At 48.7% G+C, this 14,737-nt stretch overlaps 1 protein-coding gene across 2 annotated transcripts in view; it reads left to right on the top strand.

Annotated features, from left to right (window-relative positions):
• Nucleotides 1–14,734, top strand: part of LOC136757969 (C-Jun-amino-terminal kinase-interacting protein 4) — a 16,616-nt gene extending 1,882 nt beyond the window's left edge. Inside the window, exons 2-28 of one of the 2 annotated variants that reach the window (XM_066712435.1) lie at nucleotides 656–1,023; nucleotides 2,282–2,476; nucleotides 4,102–4,222; nucleotides 4,699–4,769; nucleotides 4,859–4,935; nucleotides 5,058–5,136; nucleotides 5,319–5,500; nucleotides 6,030–6,175; nucleotides 6,263–6,320; nucleotides 6,624–6,776; nucleotides 7,078–7,120; nucleotides 7,213–7,343; nucleotides 7,462–7,512; nucleotides 7,621–7,764; nucleotides 8,402–8,564; nucleotides 8,832–8,918; nucleotides 9,027–9,074; nucleotides 9,341–9,482; nucleotides 9,579–9,633; nucleotides 9,718–9,798; nucleotides 9,939–10,006; nucleotides 10,453–10,604; nucleotides 10,745–10,916; nucleotides 11,004–11,117; nucleotides 12,777–12,875; nucleotides 13,060–13,155; nucleotides 13,258–14,734. In XM_066712435.1, coding sequence (XP_066568532.1) covers nucleotides 919–1,023; nucleotides 2,282–2,476; nucleotides 4,102–4,222; nucleotides 4,699–4,769; nucleotides 4,859–4,935; nucleotides 5,058–5,136; nucleotides 5,319–5,500; nucleotides 6,030–6,175; nucleotides 6,263–6,320; nucleotides 6,624–6,776; nucleotides 7,078–7,120; nucleotides 7,213–7,343; nucleotides 7,462–7,512; nucleotides 7,621–7,764; nucleotides 8,402–8,564; nucleotides 8,832–8,918; nucleotides 9,027–9,074; nucleotides 9,341–9,482; nucleotides 9,579–9,633; nucleotides 9,718–9,798; nucleotides 9,939–10,006; nucleotides 10,453–10,604; nucleotides 10,745–10,916; nucleotides 11,004–11,117; nucleotides 12,777–12,875; nucleotides 13,060–13,155; nucleotides 13,258–13,358 — 2,934 coding nt within the window. In that variant the 5' untranslated portion in view covers nucleotides 656–918 and the 3' untranslated portion in view covers nucleotides 13,359–14,734. Of the gene's footprint in view, nucleotides 1–655; nucleotides 1,024–2,281; nucleotides 2,477–4,101; nucleotides 4,223–4,698; nucleotides 4,770–4,858; nucleotides 4,936–5,057; nucleotides 5,137–5,318; nucleotides 5,501–6,029; nucleotides 6,176–6,262; nucleotides 6,321–6,623; nucleotides 6,777–7,077; nucleotides 7,121–7,212; nucleotides 7,344–7,461; nucleotides 7,513–7,620; nucleotides 7,765–8,401; nucleotides 8,565–8,831; nucleotides 8,919–9,026; nucleotides 9,075–9,340; nucleotides 9,483–9,578; nucleotides 9,634–9,717; nucleotides 9,799–9,938; nucleotides 10,007–10,452; nucleotides 10,605–10,744; nucleotides 10,917–11,003; nucleotides 11,118–12,776; nucleotides 12,876–13,006; nucleotides 13,156–13,257 lie in introns of those variants that run through there. The other variant, XM_066712436.1, reaches the window with a different exon arrangement.
• Nucleotides 14,735–14,737: the final 3 nt, after the last annotated feature.

Below are 14,737 nucleotides of genomic sequence, written 5' to 3'. Positions count from 1 at the left end.
GTGTGTGTGATTCTCTGTCATTGTGTGTGTATATATATATACATATACATATACATATATATATATAATGTGTGTGTGTTTTTTGGTGTGTGTGTGTAGCTTGTCTGTTTGTGCATATGTTTGTCCCTCTTCCCATGTCTCCTAGTGTCTCTCTGTCTCCCTCAGTGTCTCTGTGCCTCTGTATGTCTCACAAATCAATTAATTCAGCTTTATTGGCATGAGCATCACAGGCAGCATTGCCACTGCAGTTTACGCACTAATACCTACTGAGAAACATACATATATATATATATATATATATAATCTATATCTGCCGATCTGGAACAAACGATGTGGCTGAAGAGACAATTTGGGAACATTCAAAAACAGACTGGATAGGATCCTTGGATCACTCAGTTATTAATGGACACCAAACGAGCACGATGGGGCGAATGGGCTCCTCTCGACTGGACACTTTCTTATGTTTTTGTGTTCTTATGTTGTTCTTATGTTTCTTTTTGCCTGTGTGTGTACTGTGGTGTGTGTGTATGTATGTATGTATGTTCTGTGTGCTGTGTTCAAGGGCAGTGTTGCCTAGAGTGAAACAGTATCTGTCCTTTTCTCTCAGTATTATTCTAATCCTTTATTTTGCTTTCTGTTTTCTTTTTCGTTTCAGGATGCACAACATCTCACTTGTCTAAACACAGAGACAGAGAGAATGTAGACAGACAGACAGACAAATGGAGATGGGGAAGGGCAGAGAGAGTTCAATGGATGAATATGTAGACAGACAGGCGGACAGAGAGCGTGTGAGAGAGTGACTGACAGACAGAGAGAGAGAAACAGACTGAAAGACAAACAGACTAACACACAGAGGGTGGATTCTGACAGACACAGAGAAGTGCAGACAGACAGAGTGAGAGTGACAGGGTGAGAGTGATGGAGTGTGACAGTGTGCTGGGAGGAGGAGGAGGAGGGTTGGAGTTCCAGCTGGATCCTGACATTGTGAGCGAAGAGGCGGGCCGACTATACGCTGAACTACAGGTCAGTGTGACAACACACTAATACACACACTACACTGTACACACTGTAATATACACACTAATATGAAACCCCATTCAAACTGAATCAATTGTCATTTTTTGGTGGCATTTATTTGCCGGCGAGGTCTGTGTCTATGGGGTTTTGCTGGCATTTCAACACCAGCAATTTTCCACCTCGGGACCTAGTCTAAAAGCCAGCAATTTTCTGGCAAGGGGTCTGTGTGAGTGGAGCAGGATTAGGACTGCTGGCAAATGGCACATCGTCGGCGACTGACGTAACCAGTCAGAATAGGGGGCACATTGTCGCGACCACAACACCCAGAACGTGTGACCGTAATGAGAAACGGACTGGGTCGTTAGAAATGGCGGAGATTGAAAATAATATAGTCGCAGCAGTTCTGAGTGTTACTGATGAACCCACAGGTTGGTGACGGATGTGATGCTAACATGTTATATACCGATACATCATGCAAAATATAATATCTCTATACAGGCAACCGTGTTAGACTGCATTACAGTGACACGGGTGGTAGTTTGTTTCAGGTTATTTAATCTGATTTTAATGCAGTAATGTCAAACTTTAAAAACATGAAAAATAATATAAGTGCTTTTGAGCAGTTTGAGACATTAAACTGCGTAAATTTCAATAAAAACTGGAAAAATGTAGGTGTTCTAAAACGTTTGACCGGTAGTGTAGATATACAGACAATTTCATGTCATGCTTGTTTTCACATTTATTTTAGTCGATTTTACTTTGCTGCAGTGTGTCAAGACGAACACAATGTCACGCAACTAGAACCGGGAGCCGAGTCTCATACTGGGTTCACTGGTTCAGATGCTCTGTGACCACTGGGTCCAGTGACCATAGCGCAGAAACACACAACCATACCGCCTGGTGACCTGGGCACAGTGCGAAAAGCATCTACACTGATGTATCTTTTGCCTTTCCCTCCTGACTATTTGTTCTTGGTAGTGAGTCCGAACCGAACCGGCGCCCTGGTCAGAACCAAGAGCCCAGTAAACACAATGGAAGGAAACTAGCAAAAACAGGGAAATTATCTTGTACAAACTCGTGCATGAGTATGGGTCCGTGTCTCCTCTCCCGAACCCACAGGCTCACGCAGCGGCTCGTCCCCATGTCTCCAGCGCTGTTGCCGGCAGGCTCTGTTTCCTGTGTGAACGGGGCTTAATACACACTGCACTGTACACACTTGTACTACGCACTGCACACACTGTAATGTCCTCTCCCCCCCTCGCAGTGTGTGATCGAGGCCCACGGCTCCTCCTCCGTGGAGCCCCTCCTGCCCTCCCTGGTCTCCCTGCTGGAGGCGCTGGCTCAGACCCGGGGCCAGCTGAGGGAGCGAGAGAGAGAGGCGGAGAGAGAGAGGGAGGAGAGGGAGGCCTTGCTGCAGCGCTACGAGAAGGAGAGGAACCGGAGGAGAGAGACGGAGGAGGTGAGAGAGGGGATAATACAGTATATACAGTAAACATTTAATATTCCTATTTAGGGCCTGATAACATTCAAATTTATCTATTCATTTGAATGAGTTTTCCCACATTTAATTGCATTTCTCCTTCAGGTGATTGTTGTGGTTGTTGTGGAGCTCTGGCCCCAGGGCTCTCCGGTGTCCATGCAGCTCGAGGTCGGGGGCCTTAGGGCCAGCTGGCCCAGGGGGTCTCGCTCCGGGGAGAGCTGGGTGCTCCATAGTGCTCTGTGGTGGTAGGACTGGGGGTCCGCCTGCTTTATGTGGGAGCAGAACTTCACTGCCCTCCTCTGGAAGGGGATCAGCAGGGGAGACAGACCCAGCTCCGCTCTGCTCTGGGTTGGGCATTCCTGTGGACCTGCAGGATGTGCTTACAGAACTCACGTTGCAGTTTTTCTGTCGGGCTTTTGTCCCAGACTGTAGAGGTGGGGTTTGTGAGTGGACCTCCCACCTCATTCCCGTACAGCAGGACTGGCTGGATAATTGACTGGACGTTTACAGACAGCTTTATATGGGTATTGTTGTTTGGCCGAATTGTGTTTTTATGGTATATAAAGCCCAACGTGTTTTTCCTGTGAGTGTGCTGGTGGCCTGATTGCGCTGAGGGTCAGGCCCAGGTAGCTGGAGCTGTGCTGTAGCACCGTGTTGCCCAGCGTGAGGTACTTCTGTGTCCCTGAGATCTGTCTCTCCTCTGGAGAACCGTAACTCTGGTCCAGATTGACTGTCAGGGTCTATTTCTGACAGTGCTGCTCCAGCAGGGCCCAGACTGTTGTGCTCAGACTGCAGCCCTGCCTCACTCCCTGCCCTCTGATCTTTTATCACCAATTTTCACTGCACACTTATTTTCCGAGTACGTTGGTTTGATGATGTCATAGACTTTACCCCCTACACCACTTAGGAGGAGCCTGTAAAGGAGTCCTTTCTGCCAGATTGAATCAAATGCTTTCTTAAAGTCAATAAAGCAAGCAGATATTTTACCTCTTTTTTTTTTTTTTTTTTTGGTGGACGTGTCTGTCTATGAGGGTGTGTGGGGTGTAGATATGGTCAGTGGTGTGGTGTTTTGGGTGTATTTATTTATGAGGCTATGGGATGTAGATATGGTCAGTGGTGTGGTGTTTTGGGTGTATTTATTTATGAGGCTGTGTAGGGTGTAGATATGGTCAGTGGTGTGGTGTTTTGGGTGTATTTATTTATGAGGCTGTGTGGGGTGTAGATATGGTCAGTGGTGTGGTGTTTTGGTTGTATTTATTTATGAGGCTGTGTGGGGTGTAGATATGGTCAGTGGTGTGGTGTTTTGGGTGTATTTATTTATGAGGCTGTGTGGGGTGTAGATATGGTCAGTGGTGTGGTGTTTTGGGAGGAAGCCCGTATGACTCTGACTCTGACACTGTGGAGAGGAAGGCCAGTGTCCGGGCGTTGATGATGCTGCAGAACTCCTTCCCTAGGCTGCTGCTCTCACAGATGTTGGGGTCGTATTTGTCTCCACTCTTATGAACCGTGGAGATCAGTGCTTGACTCCAGACCTCAGGGAAACACCCGGCCTCTCTCAATGAAATTTGTATTCTCTCTCTCTCTCTCTCTCTCTCTCTGTGTAGAAGTACCTGGAGTTGGATGATACCTTTGAGCAGGAGAGGAGGATGATGAGAGGGAGGGAGAGAGAGCGGGAGCGGAGGGAGAGAGAGCTGGAGGACAAGGCCAGAGAGCAAGCTGACACCTGTGAGTCTGTGTCTCTGTCCGTCTTCGTGTGCTCGTCTGTCCGTGTCTCTCAATGACTGCGTTTACCTGCACAGTATTTGGTCGTCTGGAATCAAGTTATTTCTGAATGGACATTCCGGAACCAACGGTTTACATGGTAGCACATTCATGCGGTTTATTGAGGGGACCTGTTTACATGTCAGTCATATAACCCGAAGAGGCTACTGACCAGGTCCTTTATTCAGAATGGTCGGGTTCGGGTAATTCTATTCCGACTGAGGTGTTTATATGAGGGAGTTTTATTCAGAATGGACTTTATTTGGATTCTTAATGGAATATTAGGCTGCATGTCAGTGTAGTCGCAGTGTCCCAGTCAGGGTGTCTGTCTCTCCCTCTTATTTATTATGGTGCTTATTATCATGGTGGTGATTGTTGTTTCATACTGACATGGTTGTGGTTGTTGCGGTGGTTAATTGTGTGGTGATGGTTGTTCGCAGTGCTCTCTGTGGAGGAGCAGAAGGCCAGTCTGTCTCGGGAGCTCGGTGCTCTGAGGCACACGCATAACAAGGTCAGTGAGGGGTCAGAGGTCACAGAGGGTTTGTCCTCAACATGTCTTATGAACATAACGTGTTCATGATCTAATGTGTGTTTGTCCAGTTGTTGCGCAGCTACAAGGAGGTGATGGAAAAGGCGTCGTCTCCTGATCGGACAGAGCATCCCCCCTTTCCAGCCAGGTGACCTTTGACCCTTCTCTCTCTGTCTCGTTTTTTTCTCTCTCTCCCTCCCTCTTTCCCTCTGTCTTTCCCTCCATCTTCCCCTCTCCCTCTGTCGGTCCTAACTGTGTCTCTATCTGCAGGGGTCATTTTCATCTGTCAAGGTCAGAGGTCACGTCAGACCAGGGCTACCCAGAATCCCCGCTTCTCTCCCTCTCTCAGGTAAGAGGGGCGCCTTTCTCTCACTCTCCCTTCACTACATTTCCCATTAGAACCTGCAGCTGTGGCCCGCGATGCAGCAGCATGGCTCTCTGCCCCACTGTATCCTGGTTAATGTAGTTTATGACTATTCTGCTGTTGGTCCGTAAATGATCAACAGCCTCCTCTCTGTGTGTCTCCTGTAGGCGGAGCCTAGCCAGGACTCCCTTCCTGACCCCGCCTCTCTGGAACCCCAGGTTGCCGGGGCCAGCAGTGTGATTGGCAGGATGGAGGGGCCATCTTTACTGGAGGGGTCATCCTTGCTTGGTGACATCATCGACTCCACCCCCGAACTGGCACAGTTCTATGACACAGAAGTGGACTCCAGGTCGTTAAGACTGCTGTAATACTGGTCCATACTTGGCTCTACTGTGCTGGAGCAGGCTGTACTTTACTGTAATGGACCAGACTGGTCAGTAATGTACTGGACTGGGCTGTATTTCAACTTAATGGGCTGTATTTCAACTTACTGGACTTTAATATACTGAGCTGGACTGTATTATAATACAGCTCTGGAAAAAATTTAGACCACTCCAAGTTCAGAAATCAATGTTAAGTGGTCCCTTAATTTTTTCCAGAGCTGTATACTGACCTGGACTGGTCTGTAATCTAATATACTGGACTAGATTGGACTGGTCTGTATTATACTATTCTAAACTGGGCTGTACTGTAATAATCTGGACTGGTCTGTACTATAATGTACTGGACTAGAGTGTAATACACTAAACTGGTCTGTACTGTAACCTATTGAACTTGTCTGGTCTTGACTGTAATATTGAGTCAGTGTTGAAGGGTGTCAGTTGGTTCACGAGCTGGCGTTGAGTGAGTTAATTGGTTAATGAGGGTCTTGTCTGTAGTACTCCGAAGCGAGAAATGGAAGAGGAAGAGGAGGAGGAGGAGGAGGAGGAGGAGGAGGAGAGGAACACAGCCTCTCTCTTCAGTGAGCTGTCTGGCCTCAGTCAGGAGTATCTGGACAGTGTGGACTTGGGGGCCAGTATACAGGGTGAGAGAGAGCTGTTCTTGTATCGGTGCGTCAGCCAGTGTGTCAGCCAGTGTTTCTATACTGTATTCACTCCTCTCTGTCTCTCAGGTGCAAATGAACAGATAGAGGACCTTCTCTCTCAGTGTGAGGAACTGAAACGGTCCCAGTGAGTCTCATCATCAATATCAACATTGCTACTACTGTTCTACCCCTCCCCCTCCCTCTCCTCTCTCACTCTCTCCATCTCTCCCCCTCTCTCCCGCTCCCATCTCCCCACCCACTCTCCCTGTCTCTCTCCCTCCCTCTCTCTTTCAATTCAATTCAGTTGATAAAAGCTTTATTGGCATGACTTACTGACATCAGTGTAGCCAAAGCAGGGACAGTGTTCAGGATCAGAATAAAAACATTGAACATTGACACAGCTGCTTTACACAAGTGTCCATAGTGCCCCTCTCTCTCCCCGTCTCAGTGAGCTGGTGGATTCTGCCCGGAGAGTTCTGATCTCCCGTGTGGTGGAGCTGACCAATGACAGAGCGGCTCTGGCCCTGGACGTCCAGTCTGCGCAGGAGACCGTGGCACGACTGGAGGGCAGGCTGAGGGAGCTGGAGGAGGAAGTGAGGCGGTAAGGAGGAAGAACAGGAATAGGAAGTATCTGTTTCCTTCTTGCAGCTAATATAGTAACCACACTGCAGTCTGCAGTCAATAGACACACACAGCACTGCCCCCTGGTGTCCACACACTGCCACTGTCTAGCTACTATAATTTGTTACTACTAGTACTGATACTACTTCTATTTTCACCGCACCTGTAGTGTCTGTTACTACAGCTAATACGATTAATACTCAGTGCAATTAATCTTATATGTGTGTGTCAGTGTGTTGTGTTTGATGTAAGTAACTAAACGTCCTTCATGTGTCTCTCAGCCTGCGGAGGGAACTGGATGAGAGCCAGAGGGACGACACAGAGGTCAGTGGTCAACTCGATGATTTTTCCAGTGTCCAGTCAGTGTTAATATACTGTAGTATTCAGTCAGTTTACCCGTCTCTCTCTCTCTGCAGTCTTCCCTCCCTCTCTCTCTCCGTCAGAAGTTCTCTCGCTCTGAAATGGCGCGGGTGGTGATGGAGAAGAATCAGTACAAAGAGCGACTCATCGAACTGCAGGAGGCGCTGAGACGCACACAGCAACTCAGGTGACACTGCCACACTGACTGTCTGACACACTCTGACAGACTGACACAGTTACTGACACACTGACGCAGTGATTGACATGACAGTCCCTCTCTCTCTCATTCTCTGTCTCTGTTTTAGAGCTTCCAGAGAGAAGACTGTTGAGGAGAAACCAACCAGTGTGTGGAGAAGGTGAGCGAGAGAGAGAGGGAGGAGGAATCAACATTGTCATATTTCAGTTTTCTCCTTAGTATTATTTCTTATCACATTTTAAACTCTCCTTCCTCCCCCCTCTCTCAGATTCCATCGTTTGTTTGGATTGACGAAGGACCCCCTGGCTCCGCCCACACACACACCCAAGACTCGGGCCACGCCCATTCCTACTACCACACCCACCGAGTCTGTAAGGCTGTCAAGGCCTGTCAATCAGTCATCTCCTGCTAGGTGAGTGTCTGTGTGTCAGGAGTGTCTGTGGGGTCTGTATTAGGGTCTGTGTGTCAGGAGTGTCTGTGGGGTCTGTATTAGGGTCTCTGTGTCAGGAGTGTCTGTGGGGTCTGTATTAGGGTCTGTGTGTCAGGTGTGTCTGTGGGGTCTGTATTAGGGTCTGTGTGTCTCTGTGTCAGGAGTGTCTGTGGGGTCTGTATTAGGGTCTGTGTGTCAGGAGTGTCTGTGGGGTCTGTATTAGGGTCTGTGTGTCTCTGTGTCAGGAGTGTCTGTGGGGTCTGTATTAGGGTCTGTGTGTCAGGAGTGTCTGTGGGGTCTGTATTAGGGTCTGTGTGTCAGGAGTGTCTGTGGGGTCTGTATTAGGGTCTGTGTGTCAGGAGTGTCTGTGGGGTCTGTATTAGGGTCTGTGTGTCAAGGGGGTCTGTGGGGTCTGTGGGGTCTGTATTAGGGTCTGTGTGTCAGGAGTGTCTGTGGGGTCTGTATTAGGGTCTGTGTGTCAGGAGTGTCTGTGGGGTTTGTTTCAATCTCTCTCTCTGAAATTCAAATTCAAAACCAGCTTTATTGGCGTAACAAGTTTACAATAGTGTTGCCATTGCAGATACAATAAGGGGAATATAATAATCTCTCCCCCTGTCAGTGTCTCTCCTCCTCCTCCTCCCACTCCTCCTCTCTCTCCCTCCCTCCCCTCCGTGTCTCCGAGGCTGAGAAAGAGAGAGCTGTACCGGGACATTCGGACCCACGTGTGGAGGATTCTGGGTAAAAAACAGCTGCATGGGTGGAGCCTGCCGCCCCCAGGCCAGGTACAGCAGATACTGTGGTTTGAGGCACTGGGGCTGTAGTTATATAATTGTTCATAATGTTGCTAAAAGTGCAGTCTAGCATAAACTACCACTGCAATACTACTGCAGACGAGGGGTGAACTACAATTCCCATGGTGCACCGGGGTCAGAGCTCTCGATTGCTGACACTAGAGCACGGCTGCAGGGTCTCATGGGAATTGTAGTGGGGTTTTTTTTAATATCATTTGTGACTGTCATTTCTTTGGTTAATTGGATCGTTAACTGCAGGAGGCGCTGAGCCCCTCGTTGGACCTTAACGAGGTTCCGGTGCTAGTGCAGCTCAGAATCCTGGACCAGAAGGAATCGACATCAAAGGTGAGAAGAAGCCGGTGTGTCAGTCAGCGTGTCAGTCAATCAGTCAGTCAGTCAGTCAGTCAGTCAGTCAGTGTCTGTCTTTGTCTGACCGTCTGTCCATTTTTCCAGTTGTCCTGTGCTGTAGCAGTGACCCCTGACCTCTCGGCTGACCACACGGTAAAACACAGTGTAAATTAACTGCATGCTATGTCTCCTCCCATTCTCCCTCCCTCTGTGACTCAGTCTGTCAGTGTCCATGTGCTATAGTGTTAACCCTTGCGCTCTCTCTCTCTCCCCCTCTCTCTCTCAATCTCTCTAGCTCTCTCTGTTCAGTTTAATTCAGGGTGTTTTACCGGAGATATAAATGACCAGTAGAAACACAAACAGTGGTAATGATGTGGGGAGAGAAACCAATAATGATAATTCTCTCTCCTCTCTTTCAGTGTTTGGTGTGGGTGGTCTCTGGCCCGCCCTCCAGCAGTGATGTCACAGTGATTGACCCAGTGCAGTCCAATCAGGTGCTGGATCAATTCCACCTCCCGCCCCCCTCCCCTGCGCTGTGTATCAACACTGTGCCCCCTGCTGGTGAGAGAGAGGACTGCACCCCAAGTCACTGACTGACACACTGACTGACAGACACTGTGTCTAAGTAAGTTTCTCTCTCTTTCTCTCGCTCTATAGAGAATTCTCCATCACCCTCTTCTGGTACAGTGTGGATAGGCACCCAGGATGGGAGGTGAGTCAGTGTGTCTGTCAGTCAGTCAGTGTCTGTGTACTCAGTGCTGATATACAGTATTCTCTCTCTCTCTCTCTCTCACAGTCTGCTGGTCCACTCTGCATCACACAACCGGAGGCTCTGTCTGCAATCCACCAATCTGCACGAGAGCGTGCACTCCATTACGTAAGTCTGTGTGTCTGTCTGTGTCTTTGTGTGTCCCTGTCTCTCGCTCTAGTTTCTCTCTCTCTGGCCTTCTACGTGTGTGTCTGTCTCTCTCTTTTTGTCTCTTCATTCTCTATTCTATGAACTCTCTCCCCCCCCAGGTATTCTCAGGGTCAGGTGATAGCTGGATTAGCCAATGGGACGCTGGCGTTATTCTCCCGGAATTCTGGTGAGACTTACCACCCCAACCCCCCCCCCCCCCCGCTGTCCACACACTGTCACTGCAGTCTGCAGTCAATAGACACACACAGCACTGCCCCCTGGTGTCCACACTGTCACTGCAGCCTTTAGTCATAGACACACACAGCACTGCCCCCTGGTGTCCACACTGTCACTGCAGCCTGTAGTCATAGACACACACAGCACTGCCCCCTGGTGTCCACACTGTCACTGCAGCCTGTAGTCATAGACACACACAGCACTGCCCCCTGGTGTCCACACTGTCACTGCAGCCTGTAGTCAATAGACACACACAGCACTGCCCCCTGGTGTCCACACTCACTCTCTCTCTTAATACAAATCTCTAATGTAATTTCTAGACACACTGTATATTGAATGTGTGGTTAAAGTCCCCTTCCCTTTAAGAGCAGCCTTCTATCCTATTCCCTTTAACAGAGGGAGAATGGGATGTCCAGTCACACCAGCTGCTGTCCTTGGGCCCGCCCCCCCTGCAGCCCATTCGCTGTTGTCTGGCGACGGAGGCGGGCCTGTGGTGTGGCTACTGGAACCGAGTGTGTGTGATTGACAGCCAGGAGAGGAAAGTGGAGGTGAGTGTGCAGACAGAGAGTCAGTCTCTTCCACTGTGACTTCTAGTGTGTCAATCGGTGTATGTATAATTAACCCCCTCTGCCTCTCTCTCTCTCTCTCTCTCTCTCTCCGCCTCTCCATCTCTCTCTCTCTCTCTCAGCGCTCATTCTCAGTCTCCTCTCGCTCCGAACAGCAGGTTCGCTTCCTGTGTGCGACACGAAATGGTGTTTGGGTTGCCTGTCGGCTAGACCCCGCCCTCCGGCTCTTTGATTGGTCGACTGGTCACCCACTACAGGAGGTAGACCTGACACCTTTGGTGACCAACACACTGGGTAAGTCTGTGAGTCTCTGAGTCTCTGTGTCAGGAGGTCTGTGTTAGGACCAGTGTTGATCTCTCTCTCTCTCTCTCTCTCTCTCAGGTCCTGCGTTCCTCTCTCTCTCTCCGCTCCAGATCTCAGCCCTCGCTCTGGTCTGTGGCCGGCTCTGGGTGGGGACAGGAAGTGGCGCCATTTTCTCCATCCCCCTCTGTCACGGTCAGTGTGTTCCCCCGCAAGGACAAGAAAATAAGGACTTAGTGTGATTTTGTTGAGATCCAGTCAGTCAGTGTTAATGTGCTGTAGTGTCCAGTCAGGCAGTGTTAATGTGCTGTAGTGTCCAGTCAGTCAGTGTTAATGTGCTGTAGTGTCCAGTCAGTCAGTCAGTGTTAATGTGCTGTAGTGTCCAGTCAGTCAGTGTTAATGTGCTGTAGTGTCCAGTCAGTCAGTGTTAATGTGCTGTAGTGTCCAGTCAGTCAGTCAGTGTTAATGTACTGTAGTGTCCAGTCAGTCAGTCAGTCAGTCAGTCAGTGTTAATGTGCTGTAGTGTCCAGTCAGTCAGTCAGTGTTAATGTACTGTAGTGTCCAGTCAGTCAGTCAGTCAGTCAGTCAGTGTTAATGTGCTGTAGTGTCCAGTCAGTCAGTCAGTGTTAATGTGCTGTAGTGTCCAGTCAGTCAGTCAGTCAGTCAGTGTTAATGTACTGTAGTGTCCAGTCAGTCAGTGTTAATGTACTGTAGTGTCCAGTCAGTCAGTGTTAATGTGCTGTAGTGTCCAGTCAGTCAGTCAGTGTTAATGTACTGTAGTGTCCAGTCAGTCAGTCAGTGTTAATGTGCTGTAGTGTCCAGTCAGTCAGTGTTAATGTACTGTAGTGTCCAGTCAGTCAGTCAGTGTTAATGTGCTGTAGTGTCCAGTCAGGCAGTGTTAATGTGCTGTAGTGTCCAGTCAGTCAGTGTTAATGTGCTGTAGTGTCCAGTCAGTCAGTGTTAATGTGCTGTAGTGTCCAGTCAGTCAGTGTTAATGTGCTGTAGTGTCCAGTCAGTCAGTGTTAATGTGCTGTAGTGTCCAGTCAGTCAGTGTTAATGTGCTGTAGTGTCCAGTCAGTCAGTGTTAATGTGCTGTAGTGTCCAGTCAGTCAGTCAGTGTTAATGTACTGTAGTGTCCAGTCAGTCAGTCAGTCAGTCAGTCAGTGTTAATGTGCTGTAGTGTCCAGTCAGTCAGTCAGTGTTAATGTGCTGTAGTGTCCAGTCAGTCAGTCAGTCAGTCAGTGTTAATGTACTGTAGTGTCCAGTCAGTCAGTGTTAATGTGCTGTAGTGTCCAGTCAGTCAGTCAGTGTTAATGTACTGTAGTGTCCAGTCAGTCAGTCAGTGTTAATGTGCTGTAGTGTCCAGTCAGTCAGTGTTAATGTACTGTAGTGTCCAGTCAGTCAGTCAGTGTTAATGTGCTGTAGTGTCCAGTCAGTCAGTGTTAATGTACTGTAGTGTCCAGGCAGTCAGTGTTAATGTGCTGTAGTGTCCAGTCAGGCAGTCAGTGTTAATGTGCTGTAGTGTCCAGTCAGGCAGTCAGTGTTAATGTGCTGTAGTGTCCAGTCAGTCAGTCAGTCAGTGTTAATGTGCTGTAGTGTCCAGTCAGTCAGTCAGTCAGTGTTAATGTGCTGTAGTGTCCAGTCAGTCAGTGTTAATGTACTGTAGTGTCCAGTCAGTCAGGCAGTGTTAATGTGCTGTAGTGTCCAGTCAGTCAGTCAGTGTTAATGTGCTGTAGTGTCCAGTCAGTCAGGCAGTGTTAATGTGCTGTAGTGTCCAGTCAGTCAGTCTTAATGTTAACTGTGTCTCCCCCATCTCTCTCTCTCTCTCTCTCTCTCTCTCTTTCTCTCTCTCAGGATCTCAGTCCTCCAGTATCCCATACTGCTCTCTGGCTGAAGCCCAGCTGTGTTACCATGGACACCGAGATGCCGTCAGATTCATCCTCTCCGCCCCTGGTCTGTCTCTCCTCCTCCTCCTCTCTCTCTCTTTCTCCGTCTCTGACTCGGATTCGGAATCTCCACATTGCGTTCCCTCTCTCTGCTTTCCTCTGCGCTCTGATCATCTCTATCTGTGTCTCTGACTGCAGGTGTTACTGCTCTCCCTGTCTCTGCACTCACACCCTTCCTCCCTCCCTGTCAGGCTGCGTGAGCTCCTCCGGGGCAGCAGGGGGCGCTGTGGCTGCAGGCAGTCATCTGGTGCTCAGCGGAGGAGAGGGCTACATCAACTTCAGGATCGGTGAGATCTCTGTCCACCCCTCCCTCCCTCTCTCTCTCTCTCTCTCTCTCTCTCTCTCTCTCTCACAGTGTCCATACTGTATTAACCTCCTCTCTCTCTCAGGCGATGATGGAGGGGAGGGCGGGGACAGTTCGGAGCCCCTTCCCCGCCGTGCCGAGCGCAGTCACATGATCATTTGGCAGTGCACCGCCTCTCCCACCTGATTGGACCCCTCTATCCACCCCCCCACCCCTGCTTCCTCATTGGACCATGTCGATCCCCATTGCCTAGTGACTTTATTTTACCAATCTGGGCTTCTGTGATTGGACCAGGCTGACCACACCCACTATCTCTAATCAAGCCTTCTGACTGGACAATTACAGACCCCATAACTGAAAATACTAGAGCAGCAGTCTGTGCACTTTACTGACAATACTAACTCCGATAATTACTGTACCTTCCTATCGTCACTGCTGTCATCACTGTACTGTACACACTGCCCTTACTGACGATACTACAGGAACCACACAGCCTGCACTCAGTCCTGCGAGACACTTCACCTTTATTGCTATTAACACCAATTCATTAACTAGAGCAGTGACCCCCTTAACTCTTAAATTAACTAAAAATATTCTAACATCCCCCAAATCAGTTGAAGGAATTCAATCACTTTCAGAATAACAGAGAATTCAAACTGTGATCCCATCTCTTTTATATATTTATCTATATTTATATAATTATAAGCTATATTAAGAGGATTGTGGGTGCCAGTCAGCTGGAGGAAGTGTTAATTAAAATCATTAATTAAAAACTGGCCAGACTTCAGTGTAGTGCGGCTCTCAACCCTGCCAAGTGACCAATCAGGGCCCGGCTCCCCGCCCATGACCTGACAGGCTGTAAACATGTATTTATTTATTGAGGAGACCAAGGGCACGGGGACACAATTACACTTAGTTGAGTAAATGGACTGAACATAATTGGTTAATTGGCGGGGGGGTGACGCACTCAATGAATGAACTGCAGTGATTGTAAGTCCTGGTGCAGTGCAGTGGGTTCCACTCATGGACAGAGAGACAGTTGTGTGGGGCAGCACAGAGCCGTGTAAGCCCATGGTGTGCATTTCTGAACTGTGTCCACCTGGGGGAGCTGTGACCTCAGTTGGAGTGCAACATGTTGAGTTTTAGATTTTTCTTTGTGTTGTTGGCATCTGCAGCTGTGTGTGTCTATATGTCATTGTGTGTGTGATGCAGTGAACAAGTATTCCTCTCTTTCTACCTCTTTCTCAATGTCCAGTCTGTCAGAGAGAGAATAAAATCTGAGCAATAAAATCACACTCCTACAATGGTGTTAATCTGCCTATAACGATTACTTTAATGGTGTGTTGTTGAAGTGCCTTACACTCCTCTTCCCCCTGAAACTGGTGTTTCGTTTGTGTTCAGTTTACTTAAGCAAAGACAGGCGGGAGCCATTGTGGCTGTGCGCAAGTGTTCCCCCTTGTCCTCAGGGACCCGTTTCAGTGCGACCCGCAGGGAGGCCAGTCTCTGAACACTGTTGTAAATATTTTGTATTCAAGAAATAAAAGATTGAAAATAACACAACACTC

Source organism: Amia ocellicauda, chromosome 1 (assembly GCF_036373705.1).
Source record: "Amia ocellicauda isolate fAmiCal2 chromosome 1, fAmiCal2.hap1, whole genome shotgun sequence".
Lineage (NCBI taxonomy): Eukaryota > Metazoa > Chordata > Actinopteri > Amiiformes > Amiidae > Amia > Amia ocellicauda.
The sequence above is the reverse complement of the archived record's forward strand: the minus strand, read 5'-3'. Positions and strand labels throughout refer to the sequence as shown.